At 36.9% G+C, this 27,308-nt stretch overlaps 1 protein-coding gene across 1 annotated transcript in view; it reads right to left on the bottom strand.

Annotated features, from left to right (window-relative positions):
- The window catches only part of LOC102180560 (ATP-binding cassette sub-family A member 3-like), a 268,750-nt gene that overhangs the window by 122,280 nt on the left and 119,162 nt on the right, over window positions 1-27,308 (bottom strand). The window contains exons 11-15 of the mRNA XM_018039865.1: window positions 14,099-14,228; window positions 9,111-9,265; window positions 8,708-8,863; window positions 8,183-8,393; window positions 5,733-5,883 (exon numbers count right to left, since the gene is read on the bottom strand). Of these exons, the coding sequence (XP_017895354.1) occupies window positions 5,733-5,883; window positions 8,183-8,393; window positions 8,708-8,863; window positions 9,111-9,265; window positions 14,099-14,228 (803 nt within the window). The remainder of the gene's footprint in view (window positions 1-5,732; window positions 5,884-8,182; window positions 8,394-8,707; window positions 8,864-9,110; window positions 9,266-14,098; window positions 14,229-27,308) is intronic.

Here is a 27,308-nt window from a genome sequence, read left to right as displayed (position 1 = left end):
CACTCATTATCAGAGAAATGCAAATCAAAACCACAATGAGGTACCACTTCACACCAGTCAGAATGGCTGTGATCCAAAAATCTGCAAGCAATAAATGCTGGAAAGGGTGTGGAGAAAAGGGAACCCTCCTACACTGTTGGTGGGAATGCAAACTAGTACAGCCACTATGGAGAACAGTGTGGAGATTCCTTAAAAAATTGCAAATAGAACTACCTTATGACCCAGCAATCCCACTTCTGGGCATACACACCGAGGAAACCAGAATTGAAAGAGACACATGTACCCCAATGTTCATCGCAGCACTGTTTGTAATAGCCAGGACATGGAAACAACCTAGATGTCCATCAGCAGATGAATGGATAAGAAAGCTGTGGTACATATACACAATGGAGTATTACTCAGCCATTAAAAAGAATTCATTTGAATCAGTTCTGATGAGATGGATGAAACTGGAGCCGATTATACAGAGTGAAGTAAGCCAGAAAGAAAAACACCAATACAGAATACTAACACATATATATGGAATTTAGAAAGATGGCAATGACGACCCTGTGTGCAAGATAGGAAAAAAGACACAGATGTGTATAATGGACTTTTGGACTCAGAGGGAGAGGGAGAGGGTGGGATGATTTGGGAGAATGGCATTCTAACATGTATACTATCATGTAAGAATTGAATCACCAGTCTATGTCTGACGCAGGATACAGCATGCTTGGGGCTGGTGCATTGGGATGACCCACAGAGATGTTATGGGGAGGGAGGTGGGAGGGGGGTTCATGTTTGGGAACGCATGTAAGAATTAAAGATTTTAAAATTAAAAAAATAGAAAACTAAAAATAAAAAAAATAAATTAAAAAAATAAAAGACATATGCACCCCAATGTTCATTGCAGCACTATTTACAATTGCCAAGACATGGAAACAACCTAACTGTCCATTAACATAAGAATGGATAAAAAAATATGTGATACATATATATTGGGTTGGCCAAAAGCTTCCTTCAGATTTTTTTCCTGTAATATGTTATGGAAAGACCTAAATGAACATTTTGGGCAACCCAACACAATGGAGTACTACTCAGCCATAAAAAGAAGGAAAAAATTCTATTTGCAGAAGCATGGATGAAACTAGAATTTATCATACTTAGTAGCCAGGCAAGGAAAGACAAATATCATATATTACTTATATGTGGAATCTAAAAAAATGATACAAATAAACCTATGTACAAAACAGAAACAGACCCAAAGACAGAAAACAAACTTTTGGTTCCTAAAGTGAAAAGGAGAAGGGATAAATTAGGAGTTTTGCATTAACATACATACTCCTATATGTAAAATAGATCACCAACTGTGGCCTACTGTAGCACAGGGAATGATACCTAATATTTTGTAGTAAGCTATAATGGAAAAGAATCTGAAAAAGAATATACATACATATATATATATATATATATATATATATATATATAGAGAGAGAGAGAGAGAGAGAGAGAGAGAGAGAGAGAGTAGTGAAAGTTGCTCAGTTGTGTCTGACTCTTGCAACCCCAAGGACTATGCAGTCCATGGAATTCTCCAGGCCAAAACACTGGAGTGGGCAGCCTTTCCCTTCTCCAGGGGATCTTCCTAACCCAGGGATTGAACCCAGTCTCCCTCATTGCAGGCTGATACTTTACCAGCTGAGCCACCAACGAAGCCCCATAAACATATATATGTATAACTTCATCACAGTGCCATACACCTGAAACTGACACAATATTTTAAATCAACTAAATTTGATTAAAAACAAACAAACAAAACAGGAGGCCCAGAGATTGCCCAAGCTCCTTCTGCCCTCTGAGGATACAGTAAGTAGATGACTGTCTCTGAATCAGGAAACAGGCCTCATCAAATACCAAATTTGCCAATGCAATTTTCTTGGACTTCCCAGCTTTTAAACTGCAAGAAAAACATTTCTGTTATTTATAAACCCCTCCCCCAAATCCTGGTTTGGATTTGCCTATTCTGAACATGTCATATAAATGGAATATACAAAGTATAGCCCTTATTAATGGAAGAAAATTGTTTTAAAAGGTCGTGTTGCTTTCTTCTGTACAATAATGTCAATCAGTCATAATTATATATAGATATACTCCCCCTTAAGCCTCTCTCCCCTTCCCCCATCCCCGCCTCTAGGTCATCACAGACAACCAGGATGGGCTTCTTGTGTTATATAGCAAATTCCCACTAGCTATCTATTTTACACATGATAGTGTAAACATATATATGTCAATGCTATTTTCTCAATTTGTCCCACCCTCTCCTTTTCCTGTTGGCTCCACAAATCTGTTCTCTAAGGATGTGACCTTTTCAGTCTAGCTTCTTTCACTTATTGTAGTAATTTCAAAGTCCATCCATGCTGTCAGTTCAGGTCAGCCATTCAGTCATGTCGGACTGTTTGAGACCCCATGGACTGCAACACACCAGGCTTCCCTGTCCATCACCAACTCCCGGAACTTGCTCAAACTCATATCCATTGAGTTGGTGATGTCATCCAACAATCTCATCATCTGTTGTCCCTTTCTCCTCCTGCCTTCAATCTTTCCCAGCATTAGAATCTTTTCCAATGAGTTAGTTCGCATCACATGGCCAAAGTACTGCAGCTTCAGCTTCAGCATCAGTCCTTCCAATGAATATTCAGGATTGATTTCCTTTAGGATTGACTGGTTTGCTCCTTGCAGTCCAAGGGACTCTCAGGAGTCTTCTCCAACACCACAGTTCAAAAGCATCAATTATTCGGTGCTCGGTTTTCTTTATGGATCAACTCTCACAGCCATACGTGACTACTGGAAAAGACATAGCTTTGACTAGACAGACCTTTGTTGGCAATGTAATGTCTCTGCTTTTTAATATGCTGTCTAGGTTGATCATAGCTTTTATTCCAAGGAGGAAGCATCTTTTAATTTCATGGCTGCAATCACCATCTGCAGTGATTTTGGAGCCAAAAAGATAAAGTCTGTCACTGTTTCCATTGTTTCCCCATCTATTTGCCATGAAGTGATGGGACCAGATGCCATGATCTTAGTCTTTTGGATGTTGAGTTTTAAGCCAGCTTTTTTACTCTCCTCTTTCACTTTCATCAATAGCCTCTTCACTTCCTCTTTGCTTTCTGCATAAGGGTGGTGTCATTGGCATCCCTGAGGTTACTGATATTTTTCCTGGCAATCTTGATTCCAGCTTGTGCTTCATCTAGCCTGGCTTTTTGCTTAACGTACTCTGCATATAAGTTAAATAAGCAGAGTGACAATATACAGCCTTGATGTACTCCTTTTCCTATTTGGAACCAGTTTGCTGTTCTATGTCAGGTTCTAACTATTGCTTCTTGACCTGCATACAGATTTCTCAGGAGGCAGGTAAGTTGGTCTGGTATTCCCATCTCTTTAACGTTGTTCCACAGTTTATTGTGATCCACACAGTCAAGGCTTTGGTGCAGTCAATAAAGCAGAAGTAAAAAAACAAAAAACAAAAAACACACAGGAATTCCCTTGCTTTTTCTAGTTCTTTGTATATGCTGTGTACCTTTTTTTTAAATTATTAAATGTGTCTTTGGAAATATCTTCTTCCATTCTGTGTCTTGTCTTCTAATTCTCTTGATATTGCCAAACACAGAACAAAAATTTAATTTCATTGAAGTTCAGCTTTTCAGTTATTCCTGCCATGAAAAGTGCTATTGGTGCTGTAATTTAAATGTCATTGCCATACCTCAGGTCATCTAGTTTTCCTCCTATGTTATCTTCTAGGAGATTCATAGTTTTTTGTTTGAATTTTAGCCTTATCACCCATTTTAAGCATCTAGGTTATTTTCTTTGCATGTGGATGTCTGACTGTTCATTCCATCACCATTTGTTGAAAAGTATCTTTTCTCCATTGCTTTTCCTTCCTTGTCAAAGACCAGATGACTATATATATATATATATATATATATATTTCTGGGTTCTCTGCTTTGTTCCGTTGTTCTATTTTTCTATTCTTTCACTAATACTATACCATCTTGATTATGGTAGTTTTATAGTAAGTCTGAGAGTTGGTTTCTGTAAGTCTTCTAACTTTATTCTTTTCTTTCAATATTGTGTTGATTAATTTGAATAAACTTTTTATAAACTTTGGGATCAGTTTGTTGATACCCACAAAACTTACAGAGATTTTGACTAGAATTATATTGAACCTATAGATCAAGTTGGGAAGAACTGACTCCTTGACAGTATTGAGTCTTCCTATTCATAAAAATGGACTATCTTCATATTTATTTAGTATCTTGATTTCATTCATTAGAATTTTGGAGTTTTCCTCATATGTATTTTATCAGCTACCAAAATATAAAATTTTGGAGTTTTCCTTATATGTATTTTATTAGCTTTATACCTAAGTATTTTGCTTTGGGCAATACTAATGTCAATGGCATTGTGCTTGTAATTTTAAGCTATATTTGCTAATTCTTGATATATAGAAAAGTTATTGACTTTTATATCAAGTTTGTATCCTGCGACCTTGCTACAATCACTTACTAGTTCCAGAAGGGTTTTTTTTGTTTGTTTGTTTGTTTGTTTGTTTTGGTAAATTCTTTTGGACAGTATGCAAAAGATGATTGTATTATCTGCAAAGAGTTTTATTCCTTTCTTCCCGATGTATGTACATTTCTTTGTCTTGTGTTATTGCTTTAGCTAAGGCTTCCAGCATGATGTTGAAAGCAGTGGAGAGAAAGGACTTCCTTTTCTTGTTCCTGATCTTAATGGGAAAGCTTTGAGTTTCTCACCATTATGTATGATGCAGGCTGTTGGGATTTTGTTCATTAGAAAGTTGAAGAAGTTCCCCTCTATTAATCTTCTTTTGAGAATGCCAATTAGTTTGCTTCAAGAGAATATCAAGCTGCCATTCTGAAGGAGATCAGCCCTGGGATTTCTTTGGAAGGAATGATGCTAAAGCTGAAACTCCAGTACTTTGGACACGTCATGCGAAGAGTTGACTCATTGGAAAAGACTCTGATGCTGGGAAGGATTAGGGGCAGGAGGAGAAGGGGAGGACAGAGGATGAGATGGCTGGATGGCATCACCGACTCGATGAACGTGAGTCTGAGTGAACTCCGGGAGTTGGTGATGGACAGGGAGGCCTGGCGTGCTGCGATTCATGGAGTCGCAAAGAGTCGGACATGACTGAGCGACTGAACTAAACTGAACTGAACTACAACTTGAAAAAAGAAATTGGTACAGTCCCTGGAAGTTTATCATAAGTATTCTTATTTTCCTCTTCCCTTAATCAAGATAAACATCCCAAGTACAATTAATATTTTTTTTCTCCTTTTGGTAACTAGCTTGGTTAACTGTTACGGTCAAATTGCCTGTTTCCTGTAGTTTCTAGGAAACTATATGGCAAGGTCTGCCAGATAGGACACTTTTTTCTTATAATCTCAGCAAATCAGTTGAACAAAATTTGTGCAAATAGCTTATCATTTCTTGTCACTACTTAACACCAGACTGTAAGAAATAGAAATAAAGATACCAAGACAAACTAAATGCAAGCTAAGTTATATGACTTCCCTCTGTGCAGACAGTGAAATCTTTAGGAAGTAATTTTTTTTTTTTTATCATTACTTGTCAAATGACAGCTGCACACAATCTTTGTCAAGTCAGAGGAAACTTTAAAAAGTAATAGTGATTTCTTATAACCCCAAACTATTATCTAACATTCTCTGGATCCATACCTGTTTGTGTACTCCTTGGGTAGGATAAATGATAATTCAGCTGCAACATTATTCTCCAATTTGGCTTCTGGTATGTGATATTTAATCAGTTTGGAGATTTCTTTAACATCACAATGAGGATCCTTTACAATAATTAAGTGGTATCCCACACCTGAAAAAAGCCCATTTAAAAGGTCAAAATTTTTAAAATGCAATCTGCCCCAGTCAAACACATAAATATACTCTACCACCAGAAAGCACAGGATCTTGCTTGTTTAAAATTTCATTTTTACAAGGCATCAATACTGTGTTTAAGAGCAAGTGATCTTTAATCTTTGAGATTTACTGGTTTCATATTTTTACTAAAATTTAAACCTGTTAATTTTTTATGGTAGGAGAGTTTGGAGGAGAATGGATTCATGCATATATATGCCTGAATCCCTTTGTTGTTCACTTGAAAGTATCATAACATTGTTAATCACTTATACTCCAATACAAAAGAAAAAGCTTAAACACTTTTCTATTGTTTTATATATTAAAAAATTTCCTTCCTTCTGTCATTCTTTCCATACTTAATGTTCAATGATCACATTTCAGGTACATGCCATTAAAGTGGAAACATTTACTTCACCATATTAATGAATGAAAACTTCAAAATTTCACCTCACTGTACTAGGAAGTCTTCCCTTCATTATGTGACAATGGGCTACATGGACTATCATCACCAAGTGTTTCTGACCCTTTTACAATTTTATATATACATACATACATACACATACACATTTATGTATATGAAAGTGAAAGTGAAGTCGCTCAGTCATGCCTGACTCTTTGCGACCCCATGGATAGTAGCCTGGACCAAGCTCCTCCGTCCATGGGATTTTCAAGGCAAGAGTACTGGAGTGGGTTGCCATTTCCTGCTCCAGGGAATCTTCCCAACCCAGGGATCGAACCCAGGTCTCTCACATTGTAGACAGACACTTTACTGTCTGAGGCACTGGATTATAGACACACGTAATTATTTTTCCTGTCATATTCTTATTTTAGCATACTTTACTTTAGGCTATCTTTCTATTATATTTTTGAATGGGGCTTCTGAATTTCACATTTCTAAATTTGTCTTACACATGCATTCACACATCAAATGCAAACCACTCTTGCTGTTTTCAATGTCCTGTCCATCAGACTTAATTTCTCACTGATTCTCCCCCAAAGACTCTTGCTGTCGGCTGACTCCTTTGTCCCAGGAGAAAAAAGGTGCATTTTTATCCTTATACGTTTATTACTTACTTATATCGTTTTCTAAAATAGAGGTGTTCTTTCCTTCATTGCCTTTTTAAGGTCAACAACTAAAAGCATTAATATACTTAGGTAATAATTTTGTGCCTACAACTAATCTGCTATAGGAATATTAACTTATATGTTCCCATCTGTAAGTGAAAAAACATTCAAAAGTATGAGTCCCTTTATTTCTGATATTCACCAAATATACTGCTTAAAACTCAGCTCAATATCCTCTTTGAGATAGAGTAAAGGGAAAATGGTAGCATGTTAGAGTGCAAAACAAGGGCTTTGTTGTCGGAAGAACCCAGGTCCAAAACTCTGCCACTTAACTGCATGATTGACTCAGACTTAAGAATAAGCGGCAGTTTTCTGCTCCATAAAAATGGTGAGGTTATGAAGAGGAGGTGAGATAAACGTGTATAAACATTAAATGTAACTCACCCAAAATAAGTGTGAGTTGAATGAATGAATTCAAACACCAAATTAATGATTAATAGAATAATGTCAGTTTTAACTATTCTCATTGATTTGTATGCTCCAATTATGATGCCTTGATATGCTTACTGGTTTGAACCTTGTAATTTTGGAACTCAATTATATATGATATTATGGCTCATTTTTAATGTACTAGTCTTACTGACTAATCAGACTATATTCATATTAAAATCGATTGTTTTATTTCACTGTTTATTCATATCCTGTTCAATAAATTCCTATTGATCAACTACCACATTTCAAGATGATTTCATGAAAATAAACTAGAAAGTAATTAGCTAATTACACCAGAGGGGAGTGATGCTGATTTGGCAATAGAGAAAGAAGGGTCAGAGATATTGAGTCACTCATTTTCTCCCCTACAAGTTATCAGTCTATGAACCAAATACCTTGGAAGTATTACTTCATTCCAACAAAAACTAACTTCAGTGGAAGCCAGGTGAGAGAAAGAAACATGACTTTTTTGAGGTCAGTAATAGAATGAGTTTTTTAAGTTAGAATATACTCATCATATCATAATGAAAAATAATAAGAATAGATAGATAAATTACAAATAGCCAATTTAAATAGTTTAGATTTAATGCAATAGGACACAAGAATTTTTGTGTAAAGGAACAAAAATTATAATAAAATTATGTTAAAGAATGTTATTCAGGCATTAGCATCCAAACAGTGATCAAAGGGAGACAGACCATAAACTTTTTTCAGGAAAATTGTAGAGCCACAGCACTGCAGAGTACCCTTCGCCATGATAGCTATACGGTCACCCAGGACATCGGCTTCATCCATGTGGTGGGTTGTCAGTAAGATGGTACGATTCTCTTTATGCTTCTGAAGGACATCCCAGGTGAATCTCCTTGAGACTGGGTCCATGCCAGATGTTGGCTCATCAAGTATCACCACCTATAGATCAGAAGAACAATTCCATGATCATATTTAATTCATGTTATGCTCTTTATGTGATAACTTACTATTTTACATGGGGGACATATGCAAGCTAAAACACATAATCTAGACTATATTAAGAACTTTGAAAAATTAACAATAAGTTAAAACCCCATAACCATATTTTATCAACTGGATCAATGATGGAAATACCCTCTGATTATCATTTGGGAAGTTCCTTCTAGAGAGTTAGATTCATATCAGCTCATAGGTTGTGTCAGCTCAGTTTTATATATTAGCTGGGGCAGGGACCCATGTTAGTGGTTCTTTACCTTGGAGTCTCCTATAAGTGCTATAATAATGGAGAGTTTACGCTTCATTCCTCCACTCAGTGACTTTGAAAGGGCATCACGCTTTTCTATCAGGTCAAAAGATAGCAGCATTTTGTTAATTTCTTTAGAACGTGTTTTTGGAGGTACTCCTTTTATCTAAAAAAGAAGCCAGAGTTTACATGGTGCTTCCAACTTTGTCCTTAGAAAAATCCTTTCATCAGGATTTTTCTTACAGAGTTATCTAGACATGAGCTTTTTCTTCTCTTTTCCCCCCTTTATAGTTAAGGAACAATGTCTCCAAAAAAATGAATTTCCACTAAATAAGGATAAAGATGTTGGTTCTTTGTCACACTGCCTGAAGCATATGAAAAGAGTGGGAAAAAAGAATATATCTCTGGCTCACCACACAGTAGAAATAGAGATGTTCTGACACTGTCAAGTGATGGAACAATATGTCATCCTGGGGGCACAAGCCCAAGCTTTTCCTGACTTGAACCATATCTTTTGAGATATCATATCCACTAATATACACCTTTCCACTGGTAGGACGATAGAGACCTAGAGTTAAGCATAAGACATGACAGAAACTTAGTTTCAGTGAGAGAATCTGACAATACACAGTTCATTAGCACCTCCTTAATAGTCTATTTGTAGACTACTTGAAAGAATTATGAGTACCTCTTATAAAGAAAGTGACCTGGTACCTTCTGGTAATGGGGAAATTTTTTAAAAATCTATATATTCCGGTTTCTAATGAGTATAAAAATATTAATTGAGTAATAAAAAATACTTAGAATTTTCTGTTTCAGTGTTCTGTGCTACTGTCTATTTGACAATATAGGCAAACCACAGTATAATCTTACCAACTTGTGATTCATCCAACTTGACATTTGGCATGATGTACTCTTCATAGAAGTTAAATAAGCAGGGTGGCAATATACAGCCTTGTTATATTCCCTTCCCAACTTTGAACCAGTCATTTGTTCTATGTCCAGTTCTAACTGTTGCTTCTTGTCCCACATACAGGATTCTCAGGAGAAAGATAATGTGATCTGGTACTTACATCACTTTAAGAACTTTCCACAGTTTGTTGTGATGCACACAAAGTCTTTAGCATAGCCACTGTAGCAGAAGTAGATGTTTTTCTTGAACCCCCTTACTTTCTCCATGATCCAACGAATGTTGGCAATTTGATCTCTGGTCCCTCTGCTTCTTTGAAACCCAGCTTGCATATGTGTAAGTTCTCAATTCATGTACTGCTGAAGTCTATTTTGAGCATAACTTTAGTAGCCTATGAAATGAGCACAATTGTATGGTAGTTTGAACATTCTTTGGCCTTGTCTTTCTTTGGGATTGGAATGAAACTGACCTTTTCCAGTCCTGTCATCACTGCTGAGTTTTCCAAATTTGCTGGCATATTGAAAGCAGCACTTTAACAGCATCATCTTGTAGGATTTTAAATAGCTCAAGTGGAATTCCATCACTTCCATTGGTTTAATCATGGTAATGCTTCCTAAGGTCCACTTCACACTCCAGGATGTCTGGCTCTAGGTGATTAACCACACCACTATGGTTATCAGGATCATTAAGACCTTTCTTGTAGAGTTCCTCTGTGTATTCTTGCCAACTCTTCTTAACCTCTTCTGCTCTTGTTAGTTCCTCACCATTTATGCCCCTTATCATGACTATCCTTGCATGAAATGCTTCTTTGATACCTCCAATTTTCTTCAAGAGATCTATAGTCTTTCCCATTCTATTGTTTTCCTCCACTTCTTTGCATTGTTCATTTTAGAAGGCCTTGTTATCTCTCCTTGCTATTCTCTGGATCTCTGCATTTAATTGGGTATGTCTTTCCCTTTTCTCTTTATCTTTGCTTCTCTTTTTCCTCAGCTATTTTAAAGCTTCTTCAGACGACCACTTTGCTTTCTTGCATTTCTTTTTCTTTGGAATGATTTTGGTCACTGCATCCTGTACAATGTTAAAAATGTCCATCCAGAGTTCTTCAGGCTCTTTGTCTACCATATCTAACCCCTTGAATATACTTGCCACTCCACTGTGTAGTTGCACATATTGTAAAAGTACCACATGCTACTAAGCTGGAAACTTTAAATTGATTAATTTTATGTTATATGAATTTTTCCTCAACTAAAAATTATCATTCAAAAAATTACAAGACATAACCCTTGGGCTTCAAGCTACTTTTAATTGAGGAAACAAGTGTCTCAACAACTGTGATACATCATACAATTAATTCATTCTGCAAGTATTTATTGAAAACACTGTAAGGCCAGACCCCGGGGCCATGATGGGCCAGCCCTTCTCGCCCTCGCCGGTGGGGGAAGTCCCTAATGGAAGGAGCCTCCCAGATCCTGGGGACCAATGACAGCACACTTCACCAGCTAAAGCCGCCCCACCCCAGCCACGTAGAAGGACCTATCAGCCCGCGACGCCTCGGCCTGGCAACCTATCCGAACCCCGGTCCATTAACCTGACCATCCCTTACAACGAACACACATAAGCCACCTCCAACACGGTCTGGGCGCGGATTTCCTTGACCCGCCTCGTTCAGGTCCCAGAACCCGCCCCGGAGTGCTTCCCCATTAAAGCCTGTTAGACACTCTTTTTGGTGTCCTGGTCGTCTTTTACCTAACACTTACTGTGGAAGAAATTACTCTAATCCCTTGGGACATAGTTACCAAACAGAGGTAAGGATGATTAATTCTGGTTGATGGGATCAGGAAGTAGCTTTTGAGCTGAATCTTCATGAATGAGTAGAAAATTTCAAAAGGGAAGTGGTGGTTTAGGCATTCCTGGTAAGGAAAAGGGAATGTGCATATACACATTAGGAAGTGCATAATATATGTTCTGAGATATCAAATGCATTGGTTTCCAATGGCTGCTGTAGCAAATTACCACAGAGTTAGTGTTAAAACAAAAGAAAGTTATTCCATTACAGTTCTGGAGACTGGAAGTCTGAAATCAGTATCACTGGGGTGAAACTGAAGTGTCAGCAGGGCCTCACTCTCTACAGAGACTCTGAGGGAAAAATCCATTTCTTGTCTTTTTTGGATTGTGGTGGCTGCTAATATTTCTTATCCTGTGAAGCAACACTCTGGTTATCTGGGTCCAACATCACCTTGCCTACTCTCTTCTTGTCTTCTATTCTTCTGCCTATCTACAATCTCCCTCTGTCTTTCACTTATGAGGACACTAGAGATTTCATTTAGGATTCAGCCAGATAATCCAGGATTATCTCATTATATATATATAAAATATATATATATATAGGTGTCACACACCCCAACAAGCTTCTTGGCACAGAACTATCCAACCCCATGCAGGGATCCATCTTACCAGGAAAAACCCTACTTGCCCATGACACTTGGGACCTTTAGGGTATCTGGATTGCTGGTTCTTGATCTTCCTAAGAAATATTGTGGAGCAAATCCATTTTTATTTAGGATTTATTTAGTCATTTAGGATTTGGTTCTGTGGGTTTTTTATTTTTTTGGTAAGTAAACAAAAACTAATTAAACAAGGTCTGCTGAAGTTCTGAATTGAATCACGCTTGACTTTTCAGTGAGAAAGAGACAGACCACTTCACTGCCCTGCCTCCTCACAAGGGTCAGGGCCCCCACCTTTTTCCTCCCAAGCAGAAAGTGGAAGCCACCTTGGCTGGAGCAGCCCACCACACCAAGCAGACCCCAGGGATTTATTGTTGTCTTTCTGGCCAGGTCTGTGCCCAATACATCAGCTTCTCTACACTACATGTTGGGCATAGACCTGGCCAGAAGACATGGCAAGGAGACGATTATCTTCGGGGACCACTGTCACAAAATGTAAAGCATGGAATATGTTCTAAGATGAAATATATAAAAATATTTAATAAGTGGCAGTTGATTTTATACTGAAGACAACAATAACAATATTCACTAATAATTATGTGGAATTAATTAGGAAGTAATGATTAAGAGCTTTAACTAAGTTTCAGAAGTATTTCAAAGATAGAAGCTAACAAAGAATTGTTGTTTTACATCATTTCTTTCCTCAAAGATAAGGCTACTTATAGTTGACCTAAACTGGGAAATTCATCCTTGCTCCAACCTTTCACTTGACACTCTGGTATCATTTTGGTCATTCCTATTCTCTATCTGTTCTCTAGCCATATAATATTCCCTATTTTCTTACTTCCTGGCCCTGAATATTCTTAGAATATGCATCTCCCCTTTCTTTTATGATTCATTACACCTTGTACCAATCTCAAATTAGATTTTATTTCCCCTTTGCTCGTAGACCTTGCCCGCAGTATTACATCAAGGTGACAGGACAACACCCAACACTCAAGCTTTATTTTTTACTTCTCGAGATGTTATAAAATTCCTATTTACTTATCAAATCCTTGCTCAACTATAAGATCTTTGAAGGGAAGGACTTTCTGCTCAACACTGCATTCTTAGTTTTTACCCAAATATGTGGCATATTAATGTATACTAATGGTATGAGTAAAGTTTTGCCTCATCTGTAATTTACTGAATCACTTGAGTAATGAGAACACTTTCTGGGATAATAGTGAAGTCATCTATCTTAATAGGCAACAGGATTATTCAGAAGTATGCATATGTCAAAATGCAGCAAATGAATACTTAAAATTTAAGCATTTTTTAATTAAAATTTGGAGAGATGTTATGGGGAGGGAGGTGGGAGGGGGGTTCATGTTTGGGAACGCATGTAAGAATTAAAGAATTTAAAATTTAAAAAAGAAAAAACTAAAAAAAAAGACAAATTCTAGTTAATGATATGCATTCTAAATTATTTATCAGGAAGCATCTTAATGTCTAAAATTAATTTTCAGATGCCTAAAAATGGAATCAATAGATCTGTGACAAATATATAAAATGGTAAAATGGTAAAATCTAGTCAGTGGGTGTAAGGGTGGTCACTAAAAATCTTTCAACTTGGATGTGAGTAGAAATTTTCTTATTAAATATAAAAGTATATTCATAAGAATATATAATACACATTATACAATGAAACAATGTACATCGAACAAATTAGGATGGTTTCCTATGAAGGGAGCAGGGGAACAGAAGAAAGTAATGTAAAAGGAAATTTAAAGGTATAGATAAGTGAAAGTAGAAAGGCTCTCTAGTCTTTGCATTGACCAATGACGATGGTGCACTAAAAAGTGAGAAGTAGGATGTACCTGAGAAACAAAAATAAACATTGATTTTTAAGCTCAATAATAAATGATTTTACACTTTATAAAGAAAGCAGATTAATAAACAGCCATACGTATCATTTAAATAACAATGTCAACGTCAAGAAGAGTACACAAAAGCTTCAAAGCTTAATCCACAGTATCTGTGTGTCAAAATAACCATGAATATTTACCTGTGAGGACAGATAAGGTAGTAGTCTTCCCTGCTCCATTATGACCGAGAAGGACAGTGATTTGCCCCTCATATAAATTCAAAGACAAGTCTTGAACTGCTAGTACTGTCATATTTTGCAATGTGAATTCCTGTGAAAAGGAAAAAAAAAACCCCACAAACCTTATATCTATTACTATTACTTATAAAGGGCATGCATTTATATCAGTTATCTATAGAATAAGAAAATGAGACCATTAATCTCAAAAGGTAAAATCAAAGTATAAAAGAAAAATATCATTAATAATTATATTTGGAAGCAAAATGTGGATAGAAGTTCAAAGTAGGCCCATAAGACTTTTTCTGAACAATTTCATGGAGTCCCACTTTGATCCATTTACTATCATGAAGCTGATATATTACAATCTGCTCCAGTCAATGTCTTTCTGCTAAATTCCTGAACTTAATGCAAAAACTCATTACATGTAGTTGTCCAATAAGCACTTCAAACTCTACTAATTAGTTAGTTCAGTGACTCAGTTGTGTCCAACTCTTTGCAATCCCATGGACTACAGCATGCCAGGCTTCCCTGTCCATCACCAACTCCCAGAGCTTGCTCAACTCATGTCCATCGAATCGGTGATGCCATTCAATCATCTCATCCTCTGTTGTCCCCTTCTCCTCCTGCTTTCAATCTTTCCCAGTATCAGCATCTTTTTAAATGAGTCAATTCTTCGCATCGCATGACCAAAATATTGCAGCTTCAGCCTCAGCATCAGTACTTCCAAAGAATATTCAGGACTGATTTCCTTTAGGATAGACTGGTTGGATCTCCTTGCAGTCCAAGAGTCTTCTCCAACACACAGCTCAAAAGCATCAATTCTTTGGTGCTCAGTTATCTTTATAGTCCAACTCTCACATCCATACATGACTACTGGAAAAAAACATAGTTTTGACTAGACGGATCTTTGTCTGCAAAGTAATGTCTCTGCTTCTTAATATGCTGTCTAGGTTGGTCATAGCTTTTCTTCCAAGGAGCAAGCTTCTTTCAATTTCATGGCTCCAGTCACTATCTGCAGTGATTTTGGAGCCCAAGAAAATAAAGTCTGCCACTGTTTCCATTGTTTCCCCATCTATTTGCCATGAAGTGATGCGACTGGATGCCATGATCTTAGTTTTTTGAATGTTGAGTTTTAAGCCAGCTTTCTCACTCTTCTCTTTCACTTTTATCAAGAGGCTCTTTAATTTTTCTTTGCTTTCTGCCATAAAGGTGGTATCATCTGCATAACCTAGGTTACTGATATTTCTCCTTGTGCTTCCAGCTTGTGCTTCATCCAGCCCAGCATTTACCATGATGTACTCTGCAAAAGCAGAGACATTACTTTGCCAACTAAGGTCCGTCTAGTCAAGGCTATGGTTTTTCCTGTGGTCATGTATGGATGTGAGTTGGACTGCGAAGAAGGCTGAGCGCCGAAGAATTGATGCTTTTGAACTGTGGTGTTGGAAAAGACTCTTGAGAGTCCCTTGGACTGCAAGGAGATCCAACCAGTCCATTCTGAAGGAGATCAACCCAGGGATTTCTTTGGAAGGAATGATGCTAAAGCTGAAGCTCCAGTACTTTGGCCACCTCATGCGAAGTGTTGACTCATTGGGAAAGACTCTGATGCTGGGAGGGATTGAGGGCAGGAGGAGAAGGGGACAACCGAGGATGAGATGGCTGGATGGCATCACGGACTCAATGGACGTGAGTCTGAGTGAACTCCAGGAAATGGTGATGGACAGGGAGGCCTGGCGTGCTGCGATTCATGGGGTCGCAAAGAGTTGGACACAATGGAGCGACTGAACTGAACTGAACTCTGCATATAAGTTAAATAAGCAGAGTGACAATATACAGCCTTGATGTACTCCTTTCTCAATTTGGAACCAGACTGTTGTTCCATGTCCAGTTCTAACTGTTGCTTCTTGACCTACATATAGATTTGTCAGCTGGCAGGTAAGGTGGTCTGGTATTCTCATCTCTTTAAGAATGTTCCACAGTTTGTTGTGATCCACACAGTCAAAGGCTTTGGCATAGTCAATAAAGCAGATGTTTTTCTGGAGTGTTCTTGCTTTTTCTATGATCCAACAGATGCTGGCAATTTGATCTCTGGTTCCTCTGTCTTTTCTAAATCCAGCTTGAACATCTTGAAGTTCTCGCTTCACATACTGTTGAAGCTTTGCTTAGAGAATTTTGAGCATTACTTTACTAGTGTGTGAGATGAGTGTAATTGTGCGGTAGTTTGAACATTCTTTGGCATTGCCTTTCTTTGGGATTGGGATGAAAACTGACCTTTTCCAGTCATGTGGCCACTGCTGAGTTTTCTAAATTTGCTGACATATTAAGTGCAGCACTTTCACAGCATCATCTTTTAGGATTTGAAATATCTCGACTACAATTACATCACCTCCAGTAGCTTTGTTTGTAGTGATGCTTCCTAAGGCCCACCTGATTTTGCATTCCAGGATGTCTGGCTCTAGGTGAATTATCACACCACTGTGGCTATCCAGGTCATTAAGATCCCTTTTGTATAGTTCCTCTGTGCATTCTTGCCATCTGTTCTAGTATCTTCTACCTGTTAGATTGATACCATTTCTGTCCTTAATTGTGCCCATCTTTGTGTGAAATGTTTCCTTAGTATCTCTAATGTTCTTGAAGAGATCTCTATTCTTTCTCACTCTGTTTTCCTCTATTTCTTTACATTGATCACAAGGAAGGCTTTCTTATCTCTCCTTGCTGTTCTTTGGAACTCTGCATTCACATGGGTATATCTTTCCTTTTTCCCTTTGCTTTCTTTTCTCAGCTATTTGTAAGGCCTCCTCAGACAACCATTTTGCCTTTTCTCATTTTTTTTTTTTTCTTGGAAATGGTCTTGATCACCGCCTCCTGTACAACGTTATGAACCACCATCCATAATTCTTTAGGCACTCTGTCAATCAGATGAAATCCCTTGAACCTACTTGTCATTTCCACTGTATAATTGTAAGGGATTTGACTTAGGTCATACCTGAATTACCTAGTGGTTTTCCCTACTTTTTTCTGTTTAAGTCTGAATTTTGCAATGTTGACTCTTTAGAGCTTCTCCATTTTCAGCTGAAAAGAATATAATCAATTTTATTTTGGTATTGACCATCTGGTGGTGTCCATGTGTAGAGTCGTCTCTCGTGTTGTTGGAAGAGGGTGTTTGCTATGATCAGTGCTTTCTCTTGGCCAAACTCTATTAGCCTTTGCCCTGCTTCATTTTGTATTCCAAGGCCAGACTTGCCCGTTACTTCAGGTATCTCTTGACTTCCTACTTTTGCATTCCAGTCCCCTATGATGAAAAGGACATTTTCTTTTTGAGTGTTAGTTCCAGAAGTTCTTGTAGGTCTTCATAGAACTTCAGCTTCTTGTGGCTCTGCTGGTGAAGAATTTGCCTGCAGTGTGGAAGCCCTGGGTTTGATCTCTGGATTGGGAAGATCCCCTGGAGAAGGGAAAGGCTATCCACTCCAGTATTCTGGCCTGCAGAATTCCGTGGACTCTATAGTCTATGGGGTTGCAAAGAGTCGGACACCACTGACTGACTTTCACTTTCACTCATCTGAAAATGTATCCCTCCTGCTATATTCCTTTTCTGAGTAAGTTGCACCATTATCTATCTGGATGTACAAGGCAGAAGCTTGGGATTTCCTTACCCACAGCTCCCTCTGTCTCATCTACTAAAATTTATCAGTCACTTATCCAGCGGATCCACACTGGTTGCCTTGTAAAAACACAATGCCTGAAGGACACTAGAGCAAATTGTCAGCTTTTCCATGGTTGAGGCAGGGCTGAGAGCAGTGCTGAAACAGTGTACTGTGTGACCCTGCACAATGGGAGACAGATGACACAATGGAGTGCAGTCCCTGATGGACAGCTCTGGTGGAGGAATACTTGGTGGCTCCCCTCCCAGTGGGAGCACTGAAACACCACCTACTTCACAGTGCAGCTCAGGAACAGATGAGGGGTTCCTACTGCAACAACTAAGGTGCAGACCCTACCCCTGATACGGCTGTGACAGCCACAGGGAAAAGAGGAGGCACTGCTTAACATGCAGGGCAGGTTCTGATCACTGTAAGACAAGTCACACTGCATATCAAGGGGATAAAAGCCAGGACACACTGAGGAAAGAAGCAGCAGTCATCCATACTAAGAACAGCATTGGCATCAACAATATCAAAGCCATTCAGGCTACACAGGGATGCTACCACATCAAATAGCCTTCTAAGACCATGGTAGATAATTGTTTCTCCTAAACTCACAAAGTAAGAGAAACATAGATAAAAGGAAGTAGAGGAACAACTCCCAGCTAAAAGACCAAGAAAACTCATCTAAAAGAACAGTGAAACAGACCTCTTCAGCCTGATAGACACAGAGTGCAAAAAGGAGACAATGAAAGGCTATCAATAAAAATTCAGATTATTATATAAAGAAACTAGAAACTATAAAAAACCAGGAAAAATTAGAAATGTCATTTGCTGAGGCAAAAGCTGAGCTAGAAACAATGAACAGCAGATTGAATAATACAAAATGTATAAGTGATGAATAAATTCCAACAAAAGAAGTAAAAGTAAAGGAGATCAAAAAATATACTTGAAGAAATTATGACTGAAAACTTTCCAAACCTAAAGAAGTGAAGTGAAGTGAAAGTCGCTCAGTCATGTCTAACTCTTTGTGACCCCATGGAGTATACAGTCCATGGGATTCTCCAGGCCAGAATACTGGAGTGGGTAGCCTTTCCCTTCTCCAGGGGATCATCCCAACTCCAGGATTGAACCCAGGTCTACCACATTGCAGGCAGATTCTTTACTAGCTGAACTACTGAAGTGAAGTGAAGTGAAGTGAAGTTGCTCAGTCGTGTCTGACTCTTTGCGACCCCATGGACTGTAGCCTACCATGCTCCTCTGTCCATGGGATTTTGCAGGCAATAGTACTGGAGTGGATTGCCAGGGAAGCAAAAGAAAAAAAAAAAAAACAAAAAACAAGAAAAGCAAAAAAAAGAAAAAAAAAAGGAAACAGATATCCAGATACAGGAAGAATAGTGATTCCCAGACAATATGAACCCAAGCAGACTTACACCAGACATACTATAAAGTGGCAAAGAAAGAAAGTCAAAGCGTTAGTTGCTCAATCATTTCCAATTCTTTGCAACCCCATAGACTGTAGCCCACTGGGTTGTTCTGTCCATGGAATTCTCCAGGCAAGAATACTGGAGTGGGTTGCCATTCCCTTCTCCAGGAGATCTTCCCACCCCAGGGATCAAACCCAGGTCTCCTGAATTGCAAGCAGATTCTTTTCTGTCTGAGCCACCAGGGAAGCAAAAGTTAAATGTAAAGAGAGGATGCTGAAGACAAGGAGAGAAAAATAAAATTTGATTGCAAGGAAATCTCCTTAAGGCAATCAGCTGGTTTCCCTATAAGAATATTGCAGGCCAAAAGGGAGTAGCAGGATACATTCACAATCTTGAAAGAGAAAAATCTGCAACATAAGATACCCTTTCCAGAAAGATTATCACTTAGAATAGAAGGAGAGATAAAGAATTTCTGAGACAGGAAAAACTAAAAGAACTAAATTAAATGAACCCTATCATAAAGGAAATATTGAAAGATATTTCCAAAATAGGTAAGAAATAAGAATCCATAGAAAAGAGAAAATGAGAATTGAAAAGGAAATTACTTAAGTAAACCAGTATACAGATTAAAAAAATAAATAAATAAAAATTTTTTTGTGAACGCAGTGAACAGCAAAAGGGTAAATATGAAGATGTAAAAGAGGACAACAAAGTCAAAAAGTGTGAAGAAGGAGAATAGCAAAATGCAGATATTTTTACAATGCATTTGAGCCTATAAGAAAGTCAGTCTAAAGCAGTTAGATATAGAAAAATGTTAACATACTTGAAAAACAAGATAATCACAAACATACAATAGTTTCACAAAAACCAAAAAACAGAGAACACAAGCATAATTAATACAAAAGGAACTAATCAAACAACAAAAGGAAGAACAAAAAGAAAAAGAAAGGAACAAAGAAGAAATCAACAAAGAAACACAGAATCAATGGGAAAATTAGGTTTAAAATGGCAATAAATACATATCTATTGATAACTACCTTATGTCAATGGCTTAAATGCTCCAATCAAAAGACAGAGTGGAAGACTGGATTAGAAACACACACAGGAGTCTAGCTGCCTAGAAGAGAATATTCAGTGCAAATGACAGACATAGGCTGAAAGTGAGAAGATGAAAAAGACATTTCATTCAAATGGAAATTAGAGGAAAGTGGGTGTAACAGTACTCATACGAGAAAAAAATAGACTTTAAACAAAGGCCATAAAGAAAAATACAAAATAATATTATAAAAGAATAAATGCAAGAAGAGTGTATTATACTCATCAACAAATATGCACATTTTAGGGGTATAACTGAATCATTTTGCATCCAAATACATAAAACAAACACTAACAGATATAAAGGTGGTGCAGTGGTAGAGAATCTGCCTGCCAATGCCAGAGACTCGAGAGATATGGGTTCAGTCTCTGGGTTGGGAAGATCCCCTGGAGTAGAAAAGGGCAACCCACTCCAGTGATTTTGCCTAGGAAATTCCATGGACAGAGGAGCCAAGCTGTCTACAGTCCATTGGGTTGCACAGAGCCAGACATAACTAAGTGCAAGATTTTAACACCCAACTTACATCAGTGGACAGATTTTATAAACAGAAGATTAATAAGACAATAGAGAAATTAAATGATACAATAGAACAGTTAAGTCTTCTTGATATATATAGGGTATTACATTAAAAAAAAAAAAAAACAGAATACACATTCTTTCCAAGTGCACATGGAACAGTCTCTAGGACTGACCACATACAGGGACACAAGATGATTCTCAACAAATTTAAGAATATGGAAAATATTTCAGCTATCTTTTCAGATCACAATGGCATGAAACTGGAAACCCACCACAGAAAAGAAATAAGAAAAAAAATGATTACATGGAAACTAAACAACATGTTATTAAAAAATCAGTGAATCTTATAAGTAAGGATATAAAAGTCGCCTATATTCCACCCAAGGGCTGTTTTAACAATTTTTGTTCATAGTAATTTTGTAGAAAATTTTGCAGTTTTCCTCGATGAGACTACACACATACATGCACACAATTTTCTCTTCTGTATTTTCTCTAAACTTTTAGAATTTTCTCATTTCTTTCTATATTCTTTATATGTGTATTTAGCTTTTACAAATTATTGTATAATACAGTAATGATCTTAATTTACTTTATATTTCTCTTACTATGGAAAAATTTTTAAATTTTTATTTGATAGCATTGTAGTGATATTTTTGTGTATATATTCCTGTGTTTTTAAATTATATCTCCAAAATAGATTTTAAAAATTGAAGCATTAATCAGAGGATTAAAAAATATTTATTTGTTTATTGATAGAGGTTGTTAATTATTTTGCTGTAGATTTTTAAATTTCTATTTTATATTGGAGCATAGTGGATTAACAATACTGTGTTAAATTCGGGTGTACAGCAAAGTGATTCAGTTATATATATATATGTAGATATATATATATGTATCTATTCATTTTCTAATTCTTTTCCCATTTATTACAGAATATTGAGCAGCATCCCATGTGCTATACAGTAGGTCTTTCTTGGTTATAGTATATACATGTCAATCCCAAACTCTCAGTCTATCCCTCCTCCCAATTCTTTCCCCAGTAACCATAAATTCATTCTCTAAATCTGTGAATCTGTTCTGTTTTGTAAATAAGTTTATTTGTATCATGTTTTAAGATTCTGCATATAAATACTATCATATTATATGTGTCTTCACCTGACTTGTTTCACTTAGCTTCACTTTGTCAACAAAGTCCGTCTAGTCAAAGCTATGGTTTTTCCAGTAGTCATGTATGGATGTGAGAGTTGGACTATAAAGAAAGCTGAGCATTAAAGAATTGATGCTTTTGAACTGTGGTGTTGGAGAGGACTCTTCAGAGTCCCTTGGACTGCAAGGAGATCCAACCAGTCCATCCTAAAGGAAATCAGTCCTGAATATTCATGGGAAGGACTGATGGTGAAGCGGAAACTCCAATATTTTGGCCACCTGATGCGAAGAACTGACTCATTTGAAAAGACCTTGATGTTGGGAAAGATTGGAGCCAGGAGAAAGGGATGACAGAGGATGAGACGGTTGGATGGCATCACCGACTCAATGGACATGAGTTTGAGTAAACTCTGGGAGTTGGCGATGGAAAGGGAGACCTGGCGTGCTGCAGTCCATGAGGTCACAAAGAGTCGGACACAACCGAGCAACTGAATTGAACTGAACTGAGTATGATAATCTCCAGGTCCATCCATGTTGCTGCCAATGACATTATCTCATTCTTTTTAATGGTTGAGCAATATTCCATTGTATATATGTACTACCATTTCTTTTATCATTCCTCTGTTAATGGATATTTAGGTTGTTTCCATATCTTGGCTATTGTAAACAGCATTGCAATGAACATTGGGGGTGTATGTATCTTTTTTAACCATGTTTTACTCTGGATATACTCCCAGGAGTTTTGCCTCTGGACCACATTGCAGCTCCATCTCTAAGGAACCTCCCCATATTGTTCTCTATAGTGGCCCTACCAATTTACATTCCTTTCAACATTGTAGAAAGGTTCTCTTTTCTCCATACCTTCTTTTTTAAAATATAAATTTATTTATTTTAATTGGAGGTTATTTAATGTTTATTTTTTGCTGATATTTTGATGATAGCCATTCCAACAGGTATGAAGTGATACCTCATTATAATTTTGATTTTCTCTAATTATTAGCAAGGTTGAGCATTTTTACATGTGACTCTTGGCCATCTATATTTTCTTTATAGCAATTTCTAGTTAGGTTTTCTGCCTTTTTTTTTTTTTTTAAATCTTGAGCTTCATTGTAGATTTTGGATATTAATCCCTTTGGTAATATCATTGCAAATTTTTCTCCCATTCTGTGGGTTGTTTTTCATTTTTTATGGTTTCCTTTGCTGTGCAAAGGGCTTCCCTGGTGGCTCAGAGGTTAAAGCATCTGCCTGGAATGCAGGAGACCTGGGTTTGATCCTGGGTTGGGAAGATCCCCTGGAGAAGGAAATGGCAACCCACTCCAGTACTCTTGCCTGGAGAATCCCATGGAGGGAGGAGTCTGGTAGGCTACAGTCCATGGGGTCACAAAGAGTTGGACATGACTGAGCGATTTCACTTTCACTTTCACTTTGCTGTGCAAAAGCTATTGAGTTTAATTAGGCCCATTTGTTTATTTTTGTTTTTATTTCCATTATTCTAGGAGGCAGCTCAGAAGAGATATCACTGCAATTTTGTCAAAGAGTGTTCTGCCTGTTTTCCTCTAAGAGTTTTATAGTTTTATATTTATCTTTAATACATTTTAGGTTTATTTTTGGGTATGGTGTTAAAAAATGTTCTAAGTTCATTTGTTTTACATGTAGCTGTAGGGTTCCTTCATTGTATAGTCTTGCCTCATTTGTTATAGATTGACCATAGTGTGTGTGGGTTTATTTACAGGCTTTCTACCTTGTTCCATTAATCTACATTTCTGTTTTGTGCCAGTAGCATACTATTTTGAAGACTATAGTTTTGTAGTATAGTCTGAAGTCAGGGAGCCTGTTTCTTCCAGACGTTTTCCTTTTTCAAGATTGCGTTAGCTATTCAGGATCTTTTATGTTACCATACAAATTTTAAGATTTTTTTTTATTTTTGTGAATAATGTCATTGTAATTTGATAGGGACTTCATGTAATCTGTAGATTGCTTTGGGTAATATAGTCATTTTAACAATATTGACTCTTCCAATCCAAGAACATGGTATATCTTTCCATTTTTCTGTGTCATTGTCTACTTTAATATAATCAAATAAAAAGCATTTTTTAATATATTGAAAAACTTTCATTTGCAATTTGATTATTATGAGTTACTTTCAAAGTAAATAATCCTTCTGTAAATAAAATATTTATATATTAACATGTATTACATATAAATTCCTATTTCCACATATCAGCTTTATTTACAATGATGCACATTTGCAAAATACAGTGAAGAAGTATATTTTGGTTATTATTAATCTAAAAACAAAAGTATATGATCAAAAATAAGTACCTTAAAATACTTTTATAATTCATATTCTTTTACTAGATTTAATGTTACTTTTTAAATACATTTATAACACTAAAGAAATAAAAATTGTTAAGGAAATGAATTCTCTAACTGAGGAACTGGAGATAATTACAAAATAATTCTTATTGGCTTTTTGCATTATAGTAAGAAAGAATGTACATCAGAGTTTTATTTTAAAGTAACATATAATATTGATGTAATAATACAGACATGTAATCTTTAGATTTGTACTGGATGAATTGTATCAATTTATCTCTAAGAATTTCCCAACATCCTGTTTGGATACTTGGAAGTCTATAGTTTAGAGCCCAAAGGAGAGATTTGAATTGGATAAATTTGATATTCCATCATACAGATAATAATTAAAGCCATATACACATGCACATACATTATTATATAGAGAGCGCTTCAATTTCTTTTAGAAGGAGGTACATTAGACAAAACAAATATATGAATGCTATTAAGCCAGGAATAATATCTTTGCATGTATGTAAAAACCTCTGGCTGAATCAGGGAGGCCATTGTTGTTGTTGTTCAGTCACCCAGTCACATCCAACTTATTGTGACTACATGGACTGCAGCATACCAGGCCTCCCTGTCCCTCACTATCTCCCAGGGTTTGCCCAAGTTCATGTTCATTGTACTGGTGATGCCATCCAGCCATCTCTTCCTCTGACACCCTTTTGTACTTCTGCCCTCAGTCTGTCTCAGTATCAGGGACTTTTCCAATCAATTGTCTGTTCACGTCAGATGACCAAAATACTGGAGCTTAAGCTTCAGCATAAGTCCTTCCAGTGAATATTCAGGGTTGATTTCTCAAGACTGACTGGTTTGATCTCCTTGCTGTCCAAGAGACTTTCATAAGTCTTCTCCAGCACCACAGTTCAAAGACATCAATTCTTTGGCATCTTGTCTTCTTTACAATCCATCTCTCACAACCATATATAACCACTGGGAAAATCTCCTCTAGGGAGGCCATTAGATATGTATAAATACATAGATAAGGCTTTGCTGAAGTTTCTAATGTACTGGTCCCTCCCCCTGAAAATATGCACATTTTAGTAAACAAAAGGTATCCGAAAATGTTTTTAAAAGTGAGTCAGTGATAAAATCCAAGAGCAAACTTAAAAATACCTTGAGACAAATGGCAATGAGGACACAGTCATACAGAATCAATGGGATGCAGCAAAAGTAGTTCTTAGAGGGATGTTTATAGTGATACAAGCCTTTCTAAAACAATGATAAAAGTCATAAATAAACAACCTAACCCACCGCCCAGAAGAATTAGAAAAAGAACAAACAAATGTAAAGTAAGCAGAAGGAAGAAGATAATAAAGATCATAAAGAAAACAAATAGAGATTTTAAAACCACTGGAAGCTTTTGATTTAAATTAGGTCCAGTTGCTTATTTTTGTTTTTATTTTCATTACTCTGGAAGGTGGGTCATTGAGGATCTTGTTGCAATTTATGTCAGAAGGTATTCTGTCTATGTTTTCCTCTAAGAGTTTATAGTTTCTGGCCTTACATTTAGGTCTTTAATCTACTTTGAGTTTATTCTTGTGTATGGTATTACAAAGAGTTGCAATTTCATTCTTTTGCATGCAATTGACCAGTTCAGTTTTCCTGTCACCGCTTGTTGCAGAGATTGCCTTTTTTCCATTGTATATTTTTGCCTCTTTTGTTAAAGATAAGGTATCTATAGCTGTGTGGATTTATTTCTGGGATTTCTATTTTGTTCCATTTATCTATATTTCTATTTTTGTGCCAGTACCATACTGTCTTGATGACTGTAGCTTTGTAGTATAGGCTGAAGTTGGGAATGGGAGAAAATGACAGGAAACAAAATAACTGACAAAGAATTAACCTCCAAAATACACAAGTGTTCCATGCAGCTCAATACTATAAAAATGAATAATCCAATAAAAAAGTGAGCAGAAGACCTAAACAGACATTTCTCCAAAGAAGACATACAGATGGCTAATAAACACATGAAAAGATGTTCAATGTCACTCATTAATATAGAAATGCAAATGAAAACCACAGTGAGGTATCTCACCAGTCAGAATGGCCATCATCAAAAAGTCTACAAACAATAAATGCTGGAGAAGGTATGGTGAAAAGGAAAATGTCTTACATTGTTGGTAGGTATAAAAACTGATACAACCACTATGGAGAATGGTATGGGGATTCCTTAAAATACTAGAAATAAAACTACCATATGACCCAGCAATCCCACTACTGGGCATATACCCCAAGGAAACCAGAATTGAAAACACATGTACCCCAGTGTCCATTGCAGCACTATTTACAATAGCTAGGACATGGAAGCAACCTAGATGTCCCTTGGTAGATGAATGGATAAAGAAGTTGTGGATACATATACACAATGGAATATTACTCAGCTATAAAAAAGAATGCATTTGAGCCAGTTTTAAGTCAGAAAGAGAAAGAGAAATGCCATATATTAGCACATATATATGGAATCTAGAAAAATGGTCCTGATCATCCTATGTGCAGGGCAGCAAAGGAGACACAGATGTAAAGAACAGACTTTTGGACTCATTGGGAGAAGGAGAGAGTGGGATGATTTGAGAAAACATCATTGAAACATATACATTACCATATATAAAATAGACAAGCAGTGCAAGTTTGGTATATGAAGCAGGGCACCCAAATCTGGTGTTCTGTGACAACCTGGAGGAACAGGGTAAGGAGGAAAGTGGGAGGGTGTTCAAGATGGAGGAGACACATGTATACCTATGGCTGATTCATATTGATGTATGGCAAAAACCATCAAAATATTGTAAACCAATTATCCTTCAATTAAAATAAATTAATTAATTTTAAAAACACTAGAAGAAATTCAATAAAACCAAGAGTTGATTCTTTGAAAGGGTAAGCAAAATTGATAAATTTCTGTACAGTCTCATCAAGAAAGGAAAAGAGAATATCCAGTAAATATAATTAGAAATTAAAGAGAAGAAATCACAACCGATATCACAGAA

Source organism: Capra hircus, chromosome 25 (genome assembly GCF_001704415.2).
Source record: "Capra hircus breed San Clemente chromosome 25, ASM170441v1, whole genome shotgun sequence".
NCBI lineage: Eukaryota > Metazoa > Chordata > Mammalia > Artiodactyla > Bovidae > Capra > Capra hircus.
The sequence above is the reverse complement of the archived record's forward strand: the minus strand, read 5'-3'. Positions and strand labels throughout refer to the sequence as shown.